Raw genomic sequence first — 21,403 nt, forward strand, 5'->3', positions numbered from 1 at the left:
AGTGTAGTACCACAGAGTTGATACGCTGCTCTGGGGTTGCTGTTTCCCATATGTAGTACTTTACATTTGTCAATGTTAAACTTCATTTGCCACCTCGAAGCCCATCTGCTCAACCTTTCCAAATCCTGTTGCAGCAGCATAGTGTCAGTAGTGTCCTTGACAACCCTGCCAACCTTCGTATCATCTGCAAACTTGGACATTAAGCCTGATATACCATCATCAATATCATTTATAAATACAGAAAAAAATAAAGGCCCCAATACTGAACCCTGAGGGACTCCACTAATAACATTAGTCCACGATGAGCAGTGTCCATTGATTACCACTCTCTGTCTTCTCCCCCTCAACCACCCCTTTATCCATAGCAACAACTTGCCTCCAATGCCACACTGCTCCAATTTGTGCAGCAGTCTTCCATGTGCAACAGTATCAAAAGCCTTTCTAAGATCCAAGTATATAATATCAAAGTTATTCCCTGCATCCAGTTCTTTTGTGACTGCATCATAGTATCCAATCAAATTGGTCAGGCAAGACTTCCCCTTAACAAAACCATGCTGTGTCCTAGCTATAACTGAAGTCTTGTCTAGATGATCCTGCAGTGCTTCTTTCACCAGTGCCTCCATTAATTTTCCGGGAACAGAAGTTAAACTCACAGGTCTATAATTACTTGTGTCAGCCTTTGATCCCCCTTTGTGAATTGGGGTCACATTTGCACATCTCCAGTCAATGGGTACCTCCCCTGAGTCCAAGGAAGCTCTCATAATTATGGCTAAGGGTTTGCTTACCTCCTTTGCTGCCTCCTTTAATATAACTGGATAGATCCCATCCACCCCAGGTGCCTTTCTTGTGTTTCTCTTCAACAATTTCTCCTCCACTTTGCTCTCAGTTATTACAAGATTCTCTAGCTTACTGCTAGAATTGAATACACCTCTGGCATTCCCCTCGCTGAATAACTCCTCATGTGTGAATGTCGATGCAAAATATTCATTTAGTTTGTTAGCTACCCGAGCAGGGTCATCAACAGTTGACCCATCGATCTCAAGTGGACCAATCTGATTCATCCCCTTCCTTCTAGAGTTTACATAAGTAAAGAACTCTTTGCTGTTTTTCTTCGCATCCCTTGCCAAGGATCTCTCGTAATCTGCCTTCGCCTGCCTAACCTCCTTTGTAACTTGGTTACAGATCAACTTGTATCTATCATAGGCGTCCGTGTCACGTGTTAATTTGTATGTATCCCATGCATTTTTCTTCTCTGCCATATGCCTCATTAGTTCATCTGACAACCATTTAGGCCTAAACCTTGAACAATATTTCTTAGTTGGTATGTAAAGCCTAGTAGCTTCCACGATAAGTTCTTTGAATGCTTCCCATTTTGAATTTGCTGTTGGCAATATCATCAGTTGATCCCACTGTATAGAATTTAAATACTGTCTCAGTCCATTGTAGTCGCCTTTACGAAAGCAATACCCCTTCCCTTTACCCCTAATGGTAGTTACCTCTTTGAGTAACTCCCACTTCAGCACACTGTGATCACTGCCACCAAGTGGTTCATTTATCTGCAAATTCTTAATGCATGAAGAATCACTACTGATAATCAAATCAAGAGTATTACTCCCTCTAGTTGCCTCCCGAACATGCTGATGTAGAAAACAATCATCCAATAAATCCACAAAAGCCTTGCTACTGTGTGAGTGACCAGCCCCCAAATTCCAGTCAATATCTGGGAAATTAAAATCCCCCATTATAAGACTCTCTGATTTACTGGCCCACTCTATTTCTCCGAACAGTTTCTTATTATACTCATCAGAGTCATTAGGCCTATAGCACACTCCTACTCTCAATTTTGATCTCCCAATGCTTATGTCACACCAAACTGACTCGACACTGCACTGTCCAGCGATGTCGACTGGCTTCACTTCCTTGGATTTTATGTGTTTTTTAACTAATAGCATAACCCCTCCTCCCTTCCTATCCTGTCTATCCTTTCTGTAGACATTGTACTCCCCAAATTCCAGTTCTGCATTTCTTATATCTGTGTGACACCACGTCTCTGAAATCCCCACAATATCTGCCTTTGATGTTTTGAGCAATACCTCAAATTCATCAAATTTATTTACTAAACTCCTAGCATTGGTGTACACACAAGTATACATGCACCTGTTCTTTTTCTTAGCTACCCTAACACAACCCATGTGTTTACTTGTACCCCAATGATTCCCAGCAGTCTCTGAAATATCCTGCATCTTATTTTCCAGGCTGCGGCTCATTCCAATAGAAGCAGTGCAAGAATCACTTTCACCTCTGCCAGTGGCTACTGTTAATCTATTAGTCCTTGTATCCCCCCAATCTAGCAGTTTTCCGAACCACCTAACATTGCCTCGATAGCATCAGCAAACATTCTTGCACCCTTTCTATTTAAGTGTATCCCATCCCTGTAGAAGCAGTCTCTCCTGTTAACAAGTACAGACCAGGCTGAAAAAAATTCTACCCCTTGAGCCCTGCACAATCTTTCCAGGGCCGAATTGATTGACAGGGCTCGTTGACTGGAATCGATTTGCTTCCAAGCGTCTAATTTAAATTTTTAAATACAGTCTTTTTCTTACATTTGTAGACTGCATCCAGACGTTGCTTTTTCGTTCTTATCCTCCATTATTAACTCTTTGAAAATGTAACTGCGTTGGTTGCATTAATTATGATACAATGTTCGAGTAAACTGTCTGTTACGCACGATGTCTCATGCTGTACTGAGTGATGACTAGACTTCGGATAAATGCATATAATGCAAATATTATAAGCAATATACTTGATCATTTTTTAAAATGTTGATATCAGAACTACGTAGCAAGTCACTGTACTGCAATTAAATTAGTGTGCGAGAAAATTTCTCAGGTTGGCATGGGAAACGTTTTAATGCTGTTTTGCTATTTATTTTCAAGCTATTAACTCCATCAAATGAAATGATTTTGTTAAATATGCCAAAAATGCAATCTGTAAAAGAGCATTATAGTGATTTATGATAGTGTTATAGTCAGATACAATATAAGAACAACATTATAGCGAATCAGCGTAAAGCGAACCACATTATAACGAGGGCCCGCTGTACTTTATTTATTGATTTATATATTTTTTTGGAAATAAATAATGTAAAACAGATAGTATGTTTTAAAATTTTTCATTAAAACTTGAAAAGTACATAAAATAAATATTGCAGTCAATTAAGAAAAGATGAAATATTGGCATTGCTCAAGCAGAATTCGAAAAAAACCCAAAATATTTTCCAGAAATTAAAGTGATATTTGGACACCAGTCACATGACCCACCAATGCCAGATTAATTAGTAAGTAGTCCTTAGGACGGTTGATTGCTGAAATCATATTGCACTATTTTTACCTCATGTTTAAAAAAAATTGGACAATTGCAACACCCCTATCAGAGGCAGCATTCAAATGAGAAACCTTTCTTTCTTAGGGAATATATTACTGGATGAATCCTACATGACCAGTGTTGCCAACTCTTAATAATACTTCCCGCTAGCCGCATGCTCAAAATCCGCTATTTTTAACACTTAACCCGCCAACTTTTTAAATTTTCGTTTGGGTTAATCCTATTAACAGGTGCCATAAAAAATAATGGGTGCCTTAAAAATTTTTAAAACTCCTACATTATGTTCAAACAAAAACTTCCAAATTGCATTTCAAATGCAGTTTATTCTGAGTAAGAAGTCAAAAATAAGAACTACCATTAAAGAAAGACAAAATACTTCCTCACGTTAAAAAAAATCACTTCCGTATTGATTGTACATCATATGTAAAACGTTTTTATTGTTATTATAACGGAGTTGATTAGTTTATGCAGTAGCAATATTGATCACGTGATTTCTTGGTTGGCAAAAAATCACATTTTGCAAAATACAGCTTTTTGTGAAGTTTGCAATCCTGAAATGCGGTTTACAAAAAGTAAATGTAAAACTAATATTATTATTAGCTATATGGTGCAAGGAAGCCTGAAGCTTATGCTGCACCAGCCAAAAAAAAATTTCCCGAGTTACCCTAATAGAGAGAGAGAGAGAGAGAGAGAGAGAGAGAGAGAGAGAGAGAGAGAGAGAGAGAGAGAGAGTCAAAAGGGAATCACCAAGAAAGAGAAGAATGATGATAGCCAGCTCAGGACCCTGGGTGTGCCAAGTCCATACTCACCAGATGTGAGCCCCTGGGTTAAATATGTTTAGATGGGGTTGTAAGAAACCTTGCCGTAAAACAAAAAGTATTAGACATAAATCATTTTTTTATGATAGTAGATTATCGTTATCTCAAAATTTATTATTTCTAAACTTCTGGTCCCAAGATTGGTCTCAAGATCGCACTGCTCTTGATTTAAATATCAATAAAAACACTGTTATTGAAAAATGCAAAGATCTGAGGGAGATCTGAATGATATCAATAATTGATTCAGATAATTAACTGGGGGGGGATTTCAGAAAATGGAATACCTATCGAAGTTGAAATTAATGAATCAGCATTTTTCAAAAGAAATAGAGGACGACTAATAGGAACACAATTGGTTTTTGGTGCATTCGAAAGAATTACCAAACGATGTTTTTTTAGTTCCGGTAGAAAATAGAGATAAAACAACTCTATTATCAATTATAAGAGAGGGAATAGTGCCAGGTACAAGAATCATCAGTGATGGATGGCCTGCATATAAAGATCTCTACTGAGACATTAATTATACCCATGATGAGGTTATTCATCGCTATAATTTTGTTTCTCCAGATGATTCAAGATCTCTTACTTGAAAACATTTGGTTACATGGCAAAAGAAAATTAAAATACCAATTTGGAACACAGGATAGTCTACTTTCTAGTATGTTATCTATATGAGTTTCTATTTAGAAGAAATTTTTCTAAAGAAAAATTATTTAATTACCCTATTTTAGGAATAAATAAATTAGAAAGGTAGATTTTTTTTTTTGAATTTTTGATTTTCCCTAATTTTTTATTTATTAATTTTTTTCTAACTTTTTTAAGCATATTTTTTTTATTTTTTTATGGTACCCATTGTTTTTTACGGCACGCATTAATTTTTATGGCACCTACTAATAGGTTTGGCTTTCATTTGTTTGTAGGGATTAAAAAAATTATATTATATATAAATAGTTATTTATTTTCTGTTTTTAATATAAAATAAATATCTAAATTAAATATAAAGATCTCTACTGAGATAAATATTTCTTAAGTCGAAATTCAATACCTCCACATCATATGCTTCTTGTGTACCTATTTTGCGAAGCAGTTCTTCAGGTAAAACATAATTTTTACAACTCTTTTGAGCCCGTATCGTATCCACATTTTTCGATTGGATTCAATAATTTAAAGCTGTGACTGGTCATGTCGTTTGTCCGCGAGTGTAACTACGTATTGAAATAATAATAATAATTATTATTAGCCATATAGTACAAGGAAGCCTGAGGCTTATGCTGTACCAGGCAATAGAGAGAGAGAGAGAGAGAGAGAGAGAGAGAGAGAGAGAGAGAGAGAGAGAGAGAGAGAGAGAGAGAGTCAGAAGTAAAAGGGAATCACCAAAAAAGAGAAGAATGATGATATCCAGCTCAGGACCCTAGGTGTGCCAAGCCCATACTTACCAGATGTGAGCCCCTTGTTGGTTTCCCCTCAGGGAAATTCCTGAATAATATAAAACCGATCGCTTTATAAAAAAAAATGAAATAAGATATCCCTACTATGTTTACGATGTATATCAATAAACATTTCAATAAATAAATATTTCTTAATTTAAATGTTACATTGCCAAAATATATAAAATGCTAAACATATTTTAAATTTTTACATTCATACTCTTTCCGCTAAAAAATCCGCTATCCGCTATTACATATTTTAATCCGCCAAACCTGAAACAATTCCGCTAAAACTAGCGGGAAAACCGCTAAATTGGTAACATTGTACATGACAAGTTAACATTTTGACTTATTGCTAGCAACTGTCTTTCTGTGGAGACTAGGATTCAGAGTGACTGTATTATCTTATAAAAATAACGAATTGTCCATTATGTACTTAAGTTGTATGCATAACATTCAAAAATATGGAACTTCTGCGGCCCTGGGATGTTGGATTTATAATGTCTTAGATTTGAATGTTGATAGTCAGTTTGGTTACAAGCAAGGCAAACGAACTGACAATGCTATTTGTCAGTTGTTAAGATATGTTGTTTCTTATGATGTTCAAATATGGACTTGTCTTTTCATTGGCTTCATCAGTGCATTTGCTATCCTTTGTGGGGAAATATCCTCTGCAAGAATAGACCTGCATATGTTCGATACCGTGTGCCGAGTGATTACTTCTCAGAAAGGAAAATTTTTGTGTAGACCTCTTTTATGAAAGAGGTCCTGAGAGTGGAAGAGGGGTTAATGTATGGGGTTTTCTGTTGTATTTGGGCATCCTCCCAAAATTTCTGAAGTCTCTGGTATGTGTAGATGTTGGTGAGTTTAGAAAATAGAGGAAAGATTTACTCAGAAAAATTTAAATTGTTTAATGGCAAAATTATATAAATTGTGGTCATTGCATTTTGAGTTTCAACAACAAAAACTACTACCCTGCTTTTAAAGAATAGACTCAGTGCCAACAGGCCACCAGTTTAGAGGCTACCTTGTATTGTGCCTGGAGGATCATTTATTCTTTACAGAGCATATACACTATCGGAAAAATGAGATCAAAACCTTTTATGTTGGGAAGGTCATACATGTTGACCGGTGTATAAAAGGATGACACTGAATCTTTTAAGCAAAAGTGTTTTTGTCCTCATGATACCTGTGCCTCCAGCGTTTGGTGTGCAAGAGCTGTAAATATGTCCATTAAGAGACATTTACTTTTTGCACAGTGTTTCACTCTTCTGGGGTTAATCCAGGTATTTCAAACCATCTCTAAGATGCTTTGCAAGTGATTGGTAAAATGCCAGTAGATCTATTAGTGATCCAAGCTGCTTTATTTTATAAAGCCAAGTGTAACATCCCTTATGTGCTCCTGAAATTAAGGTTTTTTTTCTGGAAGGTGGGACTGGCCAGAGTTTGATTAAACTTAAAAGTGCAACAGATGAAATACATGATGAATTAGTAAAAATATCACAAGAAAGATGAAACCATTCTGAAAAGGAAAAGAAAATTCTGAAAACTTATATTTGGAGCCATTTCTTTCTGACTGGCCTTGGCCTTAGGTTCAAGTTGAGTAAGCTGGATCTGTCAGATACCATATTATGCACATGTGGAGAGCCTGAGTTTACCCTCCCCCATATCATACTCTTAGTGCATGCTAGAGAGAGAGAGAGAGAGAGAGAGGGAGAGAGAGAGACTTGTAATCCAAAACTGACAGTATTGTTTGCTGATAGATTGTATTTTTATGCTTAACTGTTTTTAAGAGAAGATCCACCCTTATGACCAATCAAAATTAGTGAGTTCCGTGAAAATTAATCTGGTGAGTTTAGTAGATCACTCACTCACCTCTATAAGGGCTGGGTAGTTGATCCATCTAGCTCATGGAGGCCAAGGAATGGATTCCAGTGGTAGTTGCAGCAAACTAAAGGCTGAGAAATTTTGAAATAAATGATTAATTTTATTGTGTTGTTGAAGTTGCACTAACATGCATTACATATTGAAATTTACTATGTGCTTGTTGATCATGATGAATCTTTAAGATGCATCCTAGTCTCTTACCCAATTTAAGCATATTCCACTGCTTAAATATATAGACCAGTATATAGTACTCAAGATGTGGCCTTAACAGATCATTAAACAACACAGACCACAAAACAACAACTGCTCCACGTTAAGGATCTGGATGTGACTCGTCGATACATATACACCTCAGTATACTCTTGGATCTGATATTCTCCTCAGCACCATGCGACCTCGAAGACAGTCCTCAAAACCTATTTCAATCCAATCACGAACCCATTGCCTTACTCCTGCACTTAGCCGCACCTAACTTTGATATCCAAGGCCCAAAAAAGAAAAAAGACATCACAGCACCCAAATTTATTGATCCACCACGATGTCTCGAAGCTGCATCCTCGATACCTTGGGAGGCTCTCAATAATTGTGATCTCGAGCTAGCTGTGGACCTCATGACTAGGTGGATTCCAACCATTGCAAGTTATGGTGCTACAAAGACTGTCTGCATCACTCCCCATTCGAGAGCTTGGTGGACACCAGCACTGAACAACAGCTTTCAAGAAAAACAAAATCTGCATAAGAGATGGAAAGAATCAGGCGCTATACAAGATCGTATTGCCTTCTCCAGAGCCCGAGCAGTTTTCAACCGTCAGAAAATATTTGCAATTAAAAAGCATGTAAATTCAACCCTACGAAAAGGCAAATCGTTTTATGACTCTCAGCACACAGGAATTCCTAAGACACTGGACCTTGAACTGTGGATGGACCACGTTGCACGGTTCTCAAACACTGTGGCCCCGATGCATCTAGGCAACTTACCCATCAACAACGTCCCTACTGATATGCTCGCCACCGTTCGCATCACCAGGAAGCAGCTTATAACTGCTATAAATGGATTGCCACCCACTGCAACTGCAGGCCCCGATCTTGTGCCACAATTCATGATTAAATGTCTTAGCTCGTTTATCATCGATCCGCTACTATTAATTTTTAACCTTGTATTAATGCAGCACTACTTTCCCCCTCTCTGGAACAGATATGCTGTGAGGCCACACCCTAAATGCCAATCTGCAACCCTCATTAAACAGTTCAGGCCAATCTCTCATTCTTCCAGCCTCTTGAAGCTCCTGGAGAAGACATTACTTTCCACCATCACTAATCAAATCATGCCTCACAAACCCCCACAGATTCACTATGGCATTCCAGGTAGATCCACAGTCACCAATTTAACATCGATAACCAACACCATTCTCAGTGCACTAGAAGCTAAAGCAGAGTTTTCTGTCACCTACATCAACCTGGAAGCTGCTTTCGACTCCATCAGTATCCCCTCACTTGTTCACCTCCTAGAAAACTACTTCTACATAAAAGGTGACATGTTGTGGTTTATCACAGCCCTGCTCTCTAAGAGAACCATTCTTCTTAAAGCGGATCAACACACAATCCGGAGAAAGATCACTGCAGGAGTTCCCCAAGGCGGAGTTCTCTCCGGAGCATTATTCACCGCAGTTATTCTTCCGTTTGTGCAACAGAGAGAAGACATACTCTGCTATGCCGATGATATTAAGATATTTACTCAGATTAACCCCGGCGAACATCTCTCAAACATTAATAAAAAGATCTGTGAAAAGTTACATAACTTAGGATCCTATCTCCATCAATTTGGCCTCCTCATTAACCCTGCCAAATCAGCACAAATTGTCTTTTCTCTGAAGCGCCAACCCAATGAAATCCAAGCCTCTCTAGACGGCATTCCCTTCCCAGTGGTCAAGATGCATACAGACTTGGGAGTCGTCTTCAACTATAAACTGAGCTTCAACCCCCACATTGACAAGCTCACAGCAAAATTCTGTCAAATGCGCTGGACCACAAAACAACAACTGCTCCATGTTAAGGATCTGGATGTGACTCGTCGATACATATACACCTCAGTATACTCCGTCGTACTGTATGACTCGGAAATTTGGGGGTCCGCGGCCCCTACCAACATCAAGCGTGTGTACTCCGCCGAATACTGGTTCCTTCGTTGGATCATGCAAAAACATCGTCGTCCACCCCAGCAAAGGACAACTGCGATGGCGACGTCACTTCACTTTGCCCGACTTCCAGATCTTGTATTTGAAAAACACCTTGTTCTCACTGTCAAGATGACAACCGGAATGGTCTCGGAGCCAAGCATCTGGGAACTGTGTGGCTGGACGATCCCTCTACCCGGACTGAGGTCAGCTCCCACGCTCACAGCTCACTATAACAGATTATCGCTTAGCGACCACTTTCTCCCCAGGGAGATGCTCCCCACAATTGTTTCAATTGACGGCGGCCTCTGTAGGTTTGTAAAGGATCGGAGTTACCGAAGACAGATCCTTAAGAGCCTGACTGTGGCCAGGCAAAGTGCACATTGATAAGGGCAGCATAATAATGCCCAATATATTGTAAATAACGTTCAAAGCACGATGTCTTTATGAATGTGTTGTAAATAAAGTCAACAATATCTTTATGAATATAAATATTAATATAACATAATGTAAATATGAATATCTTTATTATTTCATTGTAAATACTGTCAAAAGCATAAAATGTCCTGTAAATAATCTGACACTGATTCTATTTTATTGTTGGCTCTGGGGGATGAGCCCGAACTTCGATGTGGGCCCTGTTCCCCCAAGGCCCCGTGTCCACCAACCAATGTAAAACCCCTGGCATTGTTGCTGTGAAGGGTCTATTGTATATACCATGTTTGTATACAATAAAGATTAAAGATTAAGGCCACACCTTGAGTACTATATACTGGTCTAGAAGCCTCATTGCAGGAAGAATGTGGCACTAATAATGCCAATAGTAAGAGATGTGAGAATTTACTCAACAAGTACAAGCCAACGTTTAAGAAAATGTCACAAGTTAGGAATAAATTTCGCCGACCGGGTGGGTAAAGTGCCTTCCTGGCAACCCAAAAGTCGCGGGTTTGAATCCCGCCTCAGGCTTGGATCAGAGTAAATGCAAAAACCTTTGGGAGGTGCATTATGGCCACAGAAGCCAATGTGCCAACAACTAACAACAACAAAAAAAAAAAAAAAGGAATAAATTTTAAAGTGGCTGCAATTCTGTCCAGACACAACAGAAGGAAGTACATAATGTCAGTCAATTTGGACACAGAAAGATTGTGCAAGGCTCGTGAGATAGAATTTTTCTTAGCATAGTCTGTGTTTGTTAACAGTAGGGACTTTTTTATGGGGATGGGATATACTTAAATAGAAGGGGTGCAAGAATATTTGCTGATGCTATCAAATCATCATTAGGTGTATTGGAAACCTCCTGGCTTAAGGGGAATACGCACACACTGCTAGATTAACAGCAGCTGCAGGCAGAGGTGCAAGTGATTCTTGCACTGCATCTATTGGAACAGACAAATACATGGGCTGTGTTAGGGTTATTAAGATCAAAAACAGGTGCATGTGTATTTATGTATACACTAATGTAAGGAATATTGTAAACAAATTTGATGAAATTCAAGTACTTGTTAATGTTTGGACACCAGAGATGTGCCACTCAGATATGAGGGATGCGGAATTTGAATGTAGTGGGTATTATGTGTACAGAAAGATCATTATGTATTGGTTGAGGAAGCACTGCAAATTTCTCTTAACTTTGCAAGATATCACTTCTGACAATACAAGAACTCCATAGAGCAAGTTGGCATGTAATGTGGAATGCGTAGTATCGCGTGTTGTGTTGTGTGGTGTGACCCCCTCTTAACAACCAGGGAACAGGAACAAATATGTGGTAATTCGTAATTCCCATCTGTAGCATGAAGAAGCAGTCCACCACTTGTCAGGCAAAATGAGGAGAGGCTGAAGGAACAGGGTGATAGTGGGAATGTTAGCAGAAATGGAACAGGGGGATTTGGAGAGTGATACATCCTCCAAGGCAAAACAGAAAGGATTGAAAGGAGTTCCCCCTGTGGTTAGAGCCCAGCTCCCCATGTGAGGGGAAAATGCAGAATATAGTTTTAGACCTCTATGCAGGTTTGCCAATTCCATCTAGTCTGGAGTTCCGCTGAGAAGATTCTGGAGTGAGAAGTTTCACTGGCATAGATCTGATTTAGGAGGACATCCCTGTGTCAGCAGTGACCAACTTTAAGGATTAGGGTTAGCACTGTTGGCACCATTAAGTAGTTGCCACCATCATCGCATTCTGGAGAGAGTTTTCCAATGTCAAATTATGTCCTATCCATGGGAACCAGTGGTTAGCAGTGGGGCCTGATGGAAGTCCTACACTGGTTCATTGTGCCGCAGGTGCCAGCAGGTGGTCCTACCCAATCATGAAGTTTGCAGAACTGTACAAAGCAATCCTATGGTGGGATGCAGAGGCTCAGATGGTCCTGAACTGTGGTGCAAGGAGCCCTAATTTCTGCTTGAATCCTACCCTCCTATGAAAGTTAACATAAAGTTGATGCCACACTGGTTTGGTTCACTGGTCAGCAGTGCAGCTAATGCACTGCTGACCAGTGAATTCAGTTGCATTAGCTGCTTGCTTGCCACTGAATGGTAAGAGGTAGCTGAGTGTAGATAGGTCTCTGTGGTGGACTGTAGTATGGTTGGCATATAGTTTGTCTGAGGGTGATACCATCAGGAATAGTTGAAGATCCCTGTACAATAGGATCTTCAACTATTCCAAGGGATGCAATTTCACATTAACATTACACAGCAAAGCAAGCTTATACAACATCAGCCTTTAAAAAAAAAAAAAAAAAAAAAACCTTTCCACTTCACTCATACATCACTCCAGTGTATGGGTGAAGGCTTGGTAGCTTAATTTATTTAAGCTATCAACTTCTGCATCGGCAGATGGAAATTTGTTCCAGCAGTCAACCACCCTCTGGCTAAGGCAAATTTCCACACATCTCTTCCACAGCTACCTTTCCTCAATTTGAATTCATGCCACCCTTGGGTGCATAAACTGAGCAAGAGGAAGAATCCCATCAGCATTGAGCTTGCTCAAACCATTCAAAGCCTTATACACCTCAATCAGACCACCTCAGAGGTGCCTAGTCTCCAAGTCTCTCAAGAAAGGCTAGAGTTCTGCAATTCGAAATTCAAATTGAGGAAAGATAGCTGTGGAAGAGATGTGTGGAAATTTGCCTTAGCCAGAGGGTGGTTGATTGCTGGAAAAAATTTCCATCTGCCGATGCGGAAGTTGATAGGTTAAATAAATTAAAGGAGAGCTCTTACCAAGAAAGGCTAGAGTTCTGCAAATTGCAGAACTCTAGCCTTTCTTGGTAAGAGCAACACTTTAATCCCCCCACCAATCTCATTGCCATTCTTTGTACTCATTCCAGCAGCTCTGCATCCTTTTTAAGTGAGACTTTCAGACCTGTATGCAGTGCTCAGGGTTGTGGCCTTATACAAAGGAATAATCACCTCCTTATCCCTTCTAGCAAAATTCTTGTATATGACAAGACCCCATGACCTGCTCTGGCAGCCTGTTTCCACATTACCCCCAAGGTCTTTTTCATTCTTTACTGCTACCCATATGCAGTACTTTGCATTTATCAGTGATAAACTTCAGTTGCCACCTCTCAACCCATCTGCTCAACTATTCTAGACTCTACTGTTGCAGTAGTGTACTATCATTACTGTCATTAACAACCCTGCCAACCTTCGTATTGTCTGCAAACTTAGCATTACCATTAGTAGAGGCATATGATACAAGAAAGCAAGCTTACGTAGCATCAGCCAAAAAAAAAAAAAAAAAAAAAACCACTCCCATTTCACCCCTCCATTCGTTCCAAATACCTGTCCAGCTCAGCCTTAAATTTATTTAGGCTATCAACTTAAACAACAAAAGATGGAAGTCTGTTCCACCAATCAACTACCAGCTGGCTAAAGGCAGACGTCTGCACATCTATCCTACACCTGTCTTTCCTCAATTTGAATTTATGCCCTCTCAGGTGATTATTCTGAGCAAGAGGAAGAATCCTATCAGAATTGAGCATGTTCAAACCATTGAAGACTTTATACACCTCAATCAGATCACTTCGCAGGTGCCTAGTCTCCAGACACTGTAATCTGTAAAACTCTTCATTCCATTCACTAATCTTATTGCCCTTCTCTGTACTCATTCCAACAACTCTACATCCTTTTTAAAATGAGGTCTCCAGACTTGTGTACAGTACTGAAGGTGAGGCCTGACCATTGCCTTATACAATGGGATAATCACCTCCTTATCCCTGCTAGAAAAATTCCTGTATATCATTGACAAGACACCATGAGTTACTCTTGCAGACCGTCTGCACAGTTCAGAAAACTTCATATCTGCTTGTAAAATTACCCCCAGGTCCTTTTCGTTCTCTACCACTGTCAATGTAGTACCACACAGTTGATACATTACTCTGGGGTTATTGCTTCCCATATGCAGTACTTTTCATTTGTCAATGTTAAACTTCAGTTGCCACCTCTCAGCCCATCTACTCAACTTTTCTAGATCCTGTTGCAGCAGCGTACTGTTATTAGTGTCATTAAAAATCCTGCCGACCATTGTACCGTCTGCAAACTTGGACTTTAAGCCTGAAATACCACCATCAATATCATTTATAAATACAGAAAACAACAATGGACCCAACACTGAACCCTGGGGGACTCCACTAATAACATTAGTCCACAAAGAGCAGTGTTCATTGATTACCACTCTCTGTCTTCTCCCACCAACCATCCTTTTATCCATAGCAGCAATTTCTTTCAATGCCACACCGCTCCAATTTGTGCAACAGTATCAAAAGCCTTTCTAAGTTTCAAATATATGATATCAAAGTTATTCCCTGCATCCAGTTCCTTTGTGACCACATCATAGTATCCAGTCAAATTGGTCAGACAAGATTTCCCCTTAACAAAACCATGCTGTCTCTGAGCTATAACTGAAGTCTTGTCTAGATGACCCTGCAGTGCTTCTTTAACCAATGCCTCCATTAATTTCCCTGGAACAGAAGTTAAACTAACAGATCTATAATTACTTGTGTTGCCCTTTGATCCTCCTTTTTGAATTGGGGTGACATTTGCACATCTCCAGTCCATGAGTACCACCCCTGAGTCCAAGGAAGCTCACATGATTATGGCTAAGGGTTCGCTTACTTCCTTTGCTGCCTCCTTTAATATAACTCCTATCCACCCCTGGTGCCTTTTTATGTTTATCTTCAACAATTTCTCCTCCACTTTCCTCTCAGTTATTACAAAATCATCTAGCTCACTGCCAGAGTTTAATTCACCTCTGGCATCCACCCCCCTCCCTGAATAACTCCTCATGTGTGAATGTAGATGCAAAATACTCATATAGTTTGTTAGCCACCTGAGCATGACCATGAACAGTTGAACCATCAATATCCAGTGGGCCAATCTGATTCATCCCCTTCCTTCTAGAGTTCTTTACTTTACATAAGTAAAGAACTCTTTGCTGTTTTTCTTTGCGTCCTTTGCCAAAGATTTCTCATAATCTGCCTTTGCCTGCCTAACCTCCTTTTTAACTTGGTTACAGACCAGCTTATATCTATCATAGGCTTCTGTCTCACCTGTTAATTTATATGTATCCCATGCATTTTTCTTCATTGCTACATGTCTTATTAGTTCATCTGACATCCATTTAGGCCTAAACCTTGAACAATATTTCTTAGTTGGTATGTAAAGCCTAGTAGCTTCCAAGATTAATTCTTTGAATGCCTCCCAATTTGAATTTGCTGTTGGTAACATCATCAGTTGGTCCCATCGTATAGAATTTAAATACTGTCTCAGACCACCGTAGTCGCCTTTACAAAAGCAAAAACCCTTCCCTTTACCCTTGATGGTAGTTACCTCTTTGACTAAATCCCACTTTAGCGCACTGTGATCACTGCCACCTAGTGGTTCCTTTATCTGCAGATTCTTAATGCATGAAGAATCACTACTGATAATCAGATCAAGAGTATTACTCCCTTTAGTTGCTTTCTGAACATGCTGATGTAGAAAACAATTATCCAATAAATTCACAAAAGCCTTGCTAGTGTGTGAGTGACCAACCCACAAATTCCAGTCAATATCCGGGAAATTAAAATCCCCCCCCCATTATAAGACTCTCTGATTTACTGGCCCACTCTATTTCACTGTACAGTTTCTTATTATACTCATCAGAATCATTAATCCTATAACACACTCCTACTCTCAATTTTGATCTCCCAATGCTTATGTCACAGCAAACTGACTCGACACTGCACTCTCTAGTGATGTCGACTGGCTTCACTTCCTTGGATTTTATGTGTTTCTTAACTAATTATCCTTCCTGTACACATTGTACTCCCCAAATTCCAATTCTGCACTGCTTATATCTGTGTGACATCATGTCTCTGATATCTCAACAATATCTGCCTTTGATGTATTGACCAAAACTTCAAATTCATCAAATTTATATACCAAACTCCTAGCATTGGTGTATACACAAGTATACATGCACCTGTTCCTCTTCTTAGCTACCTTAACACAACCCATCTGTTTACTTGTACCACTGACTCCCAGCAGTCTCTGAAATACCTAGAATCTTGTTTCCAGGCTGCTCCTCATTCCAATAGAAGCAGTGCAAGAATCACTTTCTTGGACGTTAACCCTGATATACCTTCATCAATATCACTGATAAATACAGAAAACAACAATGGACACAATGCCGAACCCTGGGGGACTCCACTAATTACATTAGTCATTGAAGAGCAATGTCCATTGATTACTACCCTCTGTCTTCTCCCACTTAGCCATCCTTTTATCCAATGTAGCAACTTGCCCTTAATGCCATACTGCTACAATTTGTAGAGTAGTCTTCCATGAGCAACAGTATCAAAAGCTTTCCTGAAATCCAAGTATCTGATATCAGAATTATTCTTTGCATCCAGTTCCTTTGTGACCACATTGTAGTACCCAATCAAATTGGTCAGACAAGACCTCCCCTTAACAATCCCATGCTATGTCTGAACTATTACTGCAGTCTTATCTAGTTGATCCTGCAGTGCTTGTTTAACCAGTGACTCCATTATTTTCCCCAGAACAGTGTAATTACAGAACTGTTATTTTCACAGGGAAAACCATTTGAAACTAAGAGGTCTCTAATTACATCTGTCACCCTTTATGAATTGGGGATACCTTTGCACATCTCCAGTTCGTGGGGACCTCCCCTGAGTCCAAGGATGATATCATAATTATGGCTAAGGGTTTGCTTACTTCCTTTGCTGCCTCCTTTAATATTACTGGATAGATCTCATCCATCCCAGGTGCCTTTCTTATGTTTAACTTCAACAAATTCTCTCGCACTTTGCTCCCAGTTATTACAAAATCATTTATCTCCCTGTTAGAGTTTGATAAGCTTCTGGCCTCCACTTCCCTACAGAATTCCTCAGGTGTGAATGTAGATGCAAAATACTCATTCAGTTTGTCAGCTATTTAATCAGGATCATCAACAGTTGAGCCATTGATATCAAGTGGACCAATCCAATTCATGCCCTTCCTTCTAGAGTTTACATAAGTAAAGAACTGTTTGCAGATTTCTTGTAATCAGCCTTCACTTGCCTAACCTCCTTTGTGACTTAATTACAAACCAGCTTATATCTACCATAGCCTTCTATTTTCACCTGATAATTTATATGAATCTCCTGCAGCATTTTTCTTCTCTACCATGAGTCTCAATAGTTCATCTGACATCCATTTTGGACAAAACCTTGAACAGTATTTCTTAGTTGGTATGAAAAGTCTAGTAACTTCCAAGATTAATTTCTTTAATGCTTCCCATTTAGAATTTGCTGTTGGTAACATCATAAGTTAGTCCCACTGTATAGAATTTAAGAACTGTCTCAGACTACTATAGTCAACTGTATGCACTTTCCTTTACCCCTGATGATAGTTACATCTTTAAGTAAATCCCACATCAGTATGCTGTGATCACTTTATCTGCAGATAATGGACCACCAAGTGTTTTCTTTATCTGCAGATAATCTTTTTCTTTCTTTCTTTTATCTTTCTTTTAATCTTTCTTTATCTGCAGATAATCAGACCAAGAGCATTACTCCCTCTGGTTGATTCTTGAATGTAGAAAACAATATTCCAATATTGCTGTAGAAAACAATATTCCAATCAATATTTGGGAGGTTAAAATTCCTTATTACAAGACATTCTGTTTTAGTGGCCCACTCTTTCTCTATACGGTTGTTCCTTGTACGCATCAGAGTCATTAGGCCTATAACACACTCCTACTCTCACTTTCCCTTTCCCACTGTTTGTCAAACCAAACTGGCTCAACATTGTATTGTCCACTCATATCAATTGGATGTACTGCCTTAGATTTTGTGTTTCTTAACTAACAGCATAACCCCCCCTCCCTTCCTATCCTGTCTGTACACATTGTATTCCCAAATTCCAATTCTGCATTCCTTATATCTGTGTGACACCACATCTCTGATGTTCCAACAATATCAGCCTCTGATTTGATGTCTTGACCAGCATTTCAAATTCATCAAATTTAAATTTATTTACTGTTTTCCCAGCATCGGTGTACATACAAGTATATATGCACCTGTTCTTACTCTTAGTTACCTTACCACAGCCCATATATTTATGATGACTCCCAATAATTCTTGAAATCTCCGGCAACTTGCTTTCCAGGCTGCTGCTCATTCCAATAAAAGCAGTGTGCAGGAATTGCTTTCACCTCTGCCTGCGGCTACTGTTAATGTATTAGTCTGTAAATCTTCCAAGCTAACAGTTTTCCAAGCCACCTAATACTGCTTCAATAGCATCAGCAAATATTCTTGCACCCTTTCTATTTAAGTGTATACCATCCCTGTAGAAGCAGTCTCTCTCTCCTGTTAACAAGCACAGACGATGCTAAGAAAAATTCTACCCTACGAGCCTTGCACAATCTCTCCAGGGCTGAATTGATTGAATGAAAACTAAGTGATGTGTCGGGAAAATGACTGGTAAAGGAGAATGGGAAGATTTTTATATTACAAGGCCTTCTCATGCAAAATCCAAGAAATCAGACTTTCTTGGATTCTGCATGAGAAGGCCTTTCTAGTTATGTAAAATATGCAAAATTGCTGTCTAAAGTTTGTTGCTGCTAATCAGATCATGCTGATCCAGGAAGATATTGAGGAAAATTTTTGGGGAGCCCACACATCAGTGAAAGTCCTCTGTGTGAGCTCCACAGATTTAAACAAATAGTTTTTTATTTTTCATGTGACCTTTTCTTTTCAGGCTAATCCTGTTTGCCTACATTTCTCCAAGACACAGTTTGCTATAATTTGCCATTAAACATTTGCAAAAGAATCAGCATCATATGTAGCATTAAATAACTTTTTTTTATATATAAGATTTAAGAAATTATTTATTCTATTCTAGTTAGTCTATTGTTTATTGACAAATTCATTTTAGAAAGCTTGCCTTCCTTTTGATTAATCAAGGTGCTACTTTGTTTTATGCACATTAATTATAAAAGTAATTAAGAATTCATGAATTTTGAAGCTTATTAAAAAATGCACCACAAGAAATAGCAGTTGCATAAAAACCTGTTTGAAAGCAATCCTTCAAAAAAAATAAATAAAACTACAGCAAAACAGTCAGGAAACTACATGCTCTGAAACCTTAAATCCACTGTTATCTCAAGTTGCAAAAGGCAATTCAACATTGGAATCCTTTAGCTGAACTCGTTGTTTATTGACTTAAGCATTTCTTTCCAACTTTTTAATGCTGATGCACTATGTGCTTTCCAAAAATAATTCAATACTCCCCTCTCTCCTTTTTTTCACTTATTTTTTTTTAATTTCATCTCTAAGTTGATGGTAAATTCAGCTGCACAACTTCCTTCTTTTTTCTGGCTAGATATGTAAACAGGAGTTAGAGTGGGAAGATATGCAGTATTAAGCATAAGCTTAACCAAGAGACCACCAGAAGAAATTTAGTAAAAGGAAATTGGCATGAAAACAATGCTGCTTTAATTCTAAAATTTGGTGATACCTTTTGGGACATGACCTGACACCTGCTTTGGAAGGAAGGTGCAGACTTAAAGGCTAATTTAAAAAACAATTACTTGCAAACTTTTAATTATATATTTACAAATAAATTAAAATAGTGTTTATCATTAAGTCTATGTGATTAAATGTGTCAGGATCTGATTCTCTATAAAAATTATAAGGTATGTACTTTTAATTTCCATTTTACTTTTATGTATTTTGTTATGTAAGCATTCTGATAACTGCTTTTTTCAAAATGTAAATAAAATTTGTTTTTATTAATAGTTTTTTTTTTTAATTTCAAATGTGGTGAAGAAAGTTTTTGTTGACAATATTTTATTATTTAGGTAATGTCAAAATTTCATAATATCACAAATTTTGAATTAATGAGGTTTTACTATCTTGTTCCAAATTCTAAATCAGTAAATTTCTGCTCAGCTTTGGTTTGTACAATGGGTTCATAGGATGAAGAATGAATGCATTTATTGTATTCATTTAAATACTCATAAATTAAAAGGCCACAACAAAATATAATATAGACACAATTTGGATCTTGTTGAAAATTTACCAATATTTATTGTTGCCTTTTTAAGAATTATATTAACTTTGCATGCTTTCTATGACTGACTTTTGACCCACTTCTAAGAATCCCCAACATTTTTCCTATATGAAATGTGAAAAGAATTATCAAAATTGATAATTTTATAAGTGTGTTAATTTTGTGCAATTTGTTTATAGCATAACTGTTGTCAAAATGTAATCTATTTCTGTAATTCATTCACTGTATATTTTCTAGATATCTTTATTTCCAAGCAGCCTTCAAGGGTTGGTTTTATTGTTACTACCAAGACCTGAAGGTTAGTGTTGTTTCTTATGTTTTAACATAATTTTATGCATATCATCAGAATAGTGTTGATAACCAGTAATACAATCTTTGAAGTTAGCTTGGTAGTTAGGTAACAAAGCCATTACACATTTGGACTATGTCTTGTGGACCATTAAACATGATGATATCCATTACAGTGATTGTACTCAAACTTGAAAGTGCATCAAGGATCACCCATTTTATTGACCACCAGTAAGTAGTATGGTGGAAGGATGATGCAAAAATGCATGCAATACACAAGTGCGTACATACATATACATCCATCCAGATATATACACTAAAAACTCTTGGAGAAGGGACACACATGTGCATGCATTTAGTTGCCTATGTTAGAAAGCTACCCTGGTATTAGAAGCCCCAAAACTGACACCATGCATCCTTAACAAGAGAGCACAAAACCTTGGGCAAATAAAAAAAAAAAAAAAACACCTGAATTTGAGAATGAAAAACCCTATCTTTCCATCCTTCACCAGAGATACAGCAACTCCTTAACCCAAGGATCTTGATGTGTGGGTGGACAGCCCAGCCAGTACATTGTAGTGGTGGAGTGAGTAGAGCACCCCTACCTGGCCTCTCATCCAACAGAAAACTGTTCTCTTGCTAAAATTGCTGCATTGGGTGCAACCTTCTTAAGCATGGAGTGCTTGTGCCAAAGCAGAAATACACATAGGTTTTAAAGTAAGAAAAAAGACTGCTCTTCTTCACACTCAGCCTACATAAATATGATATTCCTATTGGAAAGATCAGGGGCATACACCTGGTATTGGATGTTTCACTGGAAGTCATGATGTGACTTAAATTGTACATCAGCCCATTACAAATCTGACTGGCCATA

At 38.3% G+C, this 21,403-nt stretch overlaps 1 protein-coding gene across 3 annotated transcripts in view; it reads left to right on the plus strand.

Annotated features, from left to right (window-relative positions):
• Positions 1-21,403, plus strand: part of LOC150078490 (uncharacterized) — a 160,323-nt gene that overhangs the window by 103,802 nt on the left and 35,118 nt on the right. For all 3 annotated transcript variants that reach the window (XM_090385525.1, XM_090385527.1, XM_090385526.1), the window contains exon 7: positions 20,479-20,539. In XM_090385525.1, the coding sequence (XP_090241651.1) occupies positions 20,479-20,539 (61 nt within the window). The remainder of the gene's footprint in view (positions 1-20,478; positions 20,540-21,403) is intronic.

The sequence above is a fragment of the Mastigoproctus giganteus genome, chromosome 11 (assembly GCF_048544385.1).
Source record: "Mastigoproctus giganteus isolate SK-2022 chromosome 11, ASM4854438v1, whole genome shotgun sequence".
NCBI classification, from domain to species: domain Eukaryota; kingdom Metazoa; phylum Arthropoda; class Arachnida; order Uropygi; family Thelyphonidae; genus Mastigoproctus; species Mastigoproctus giganteus.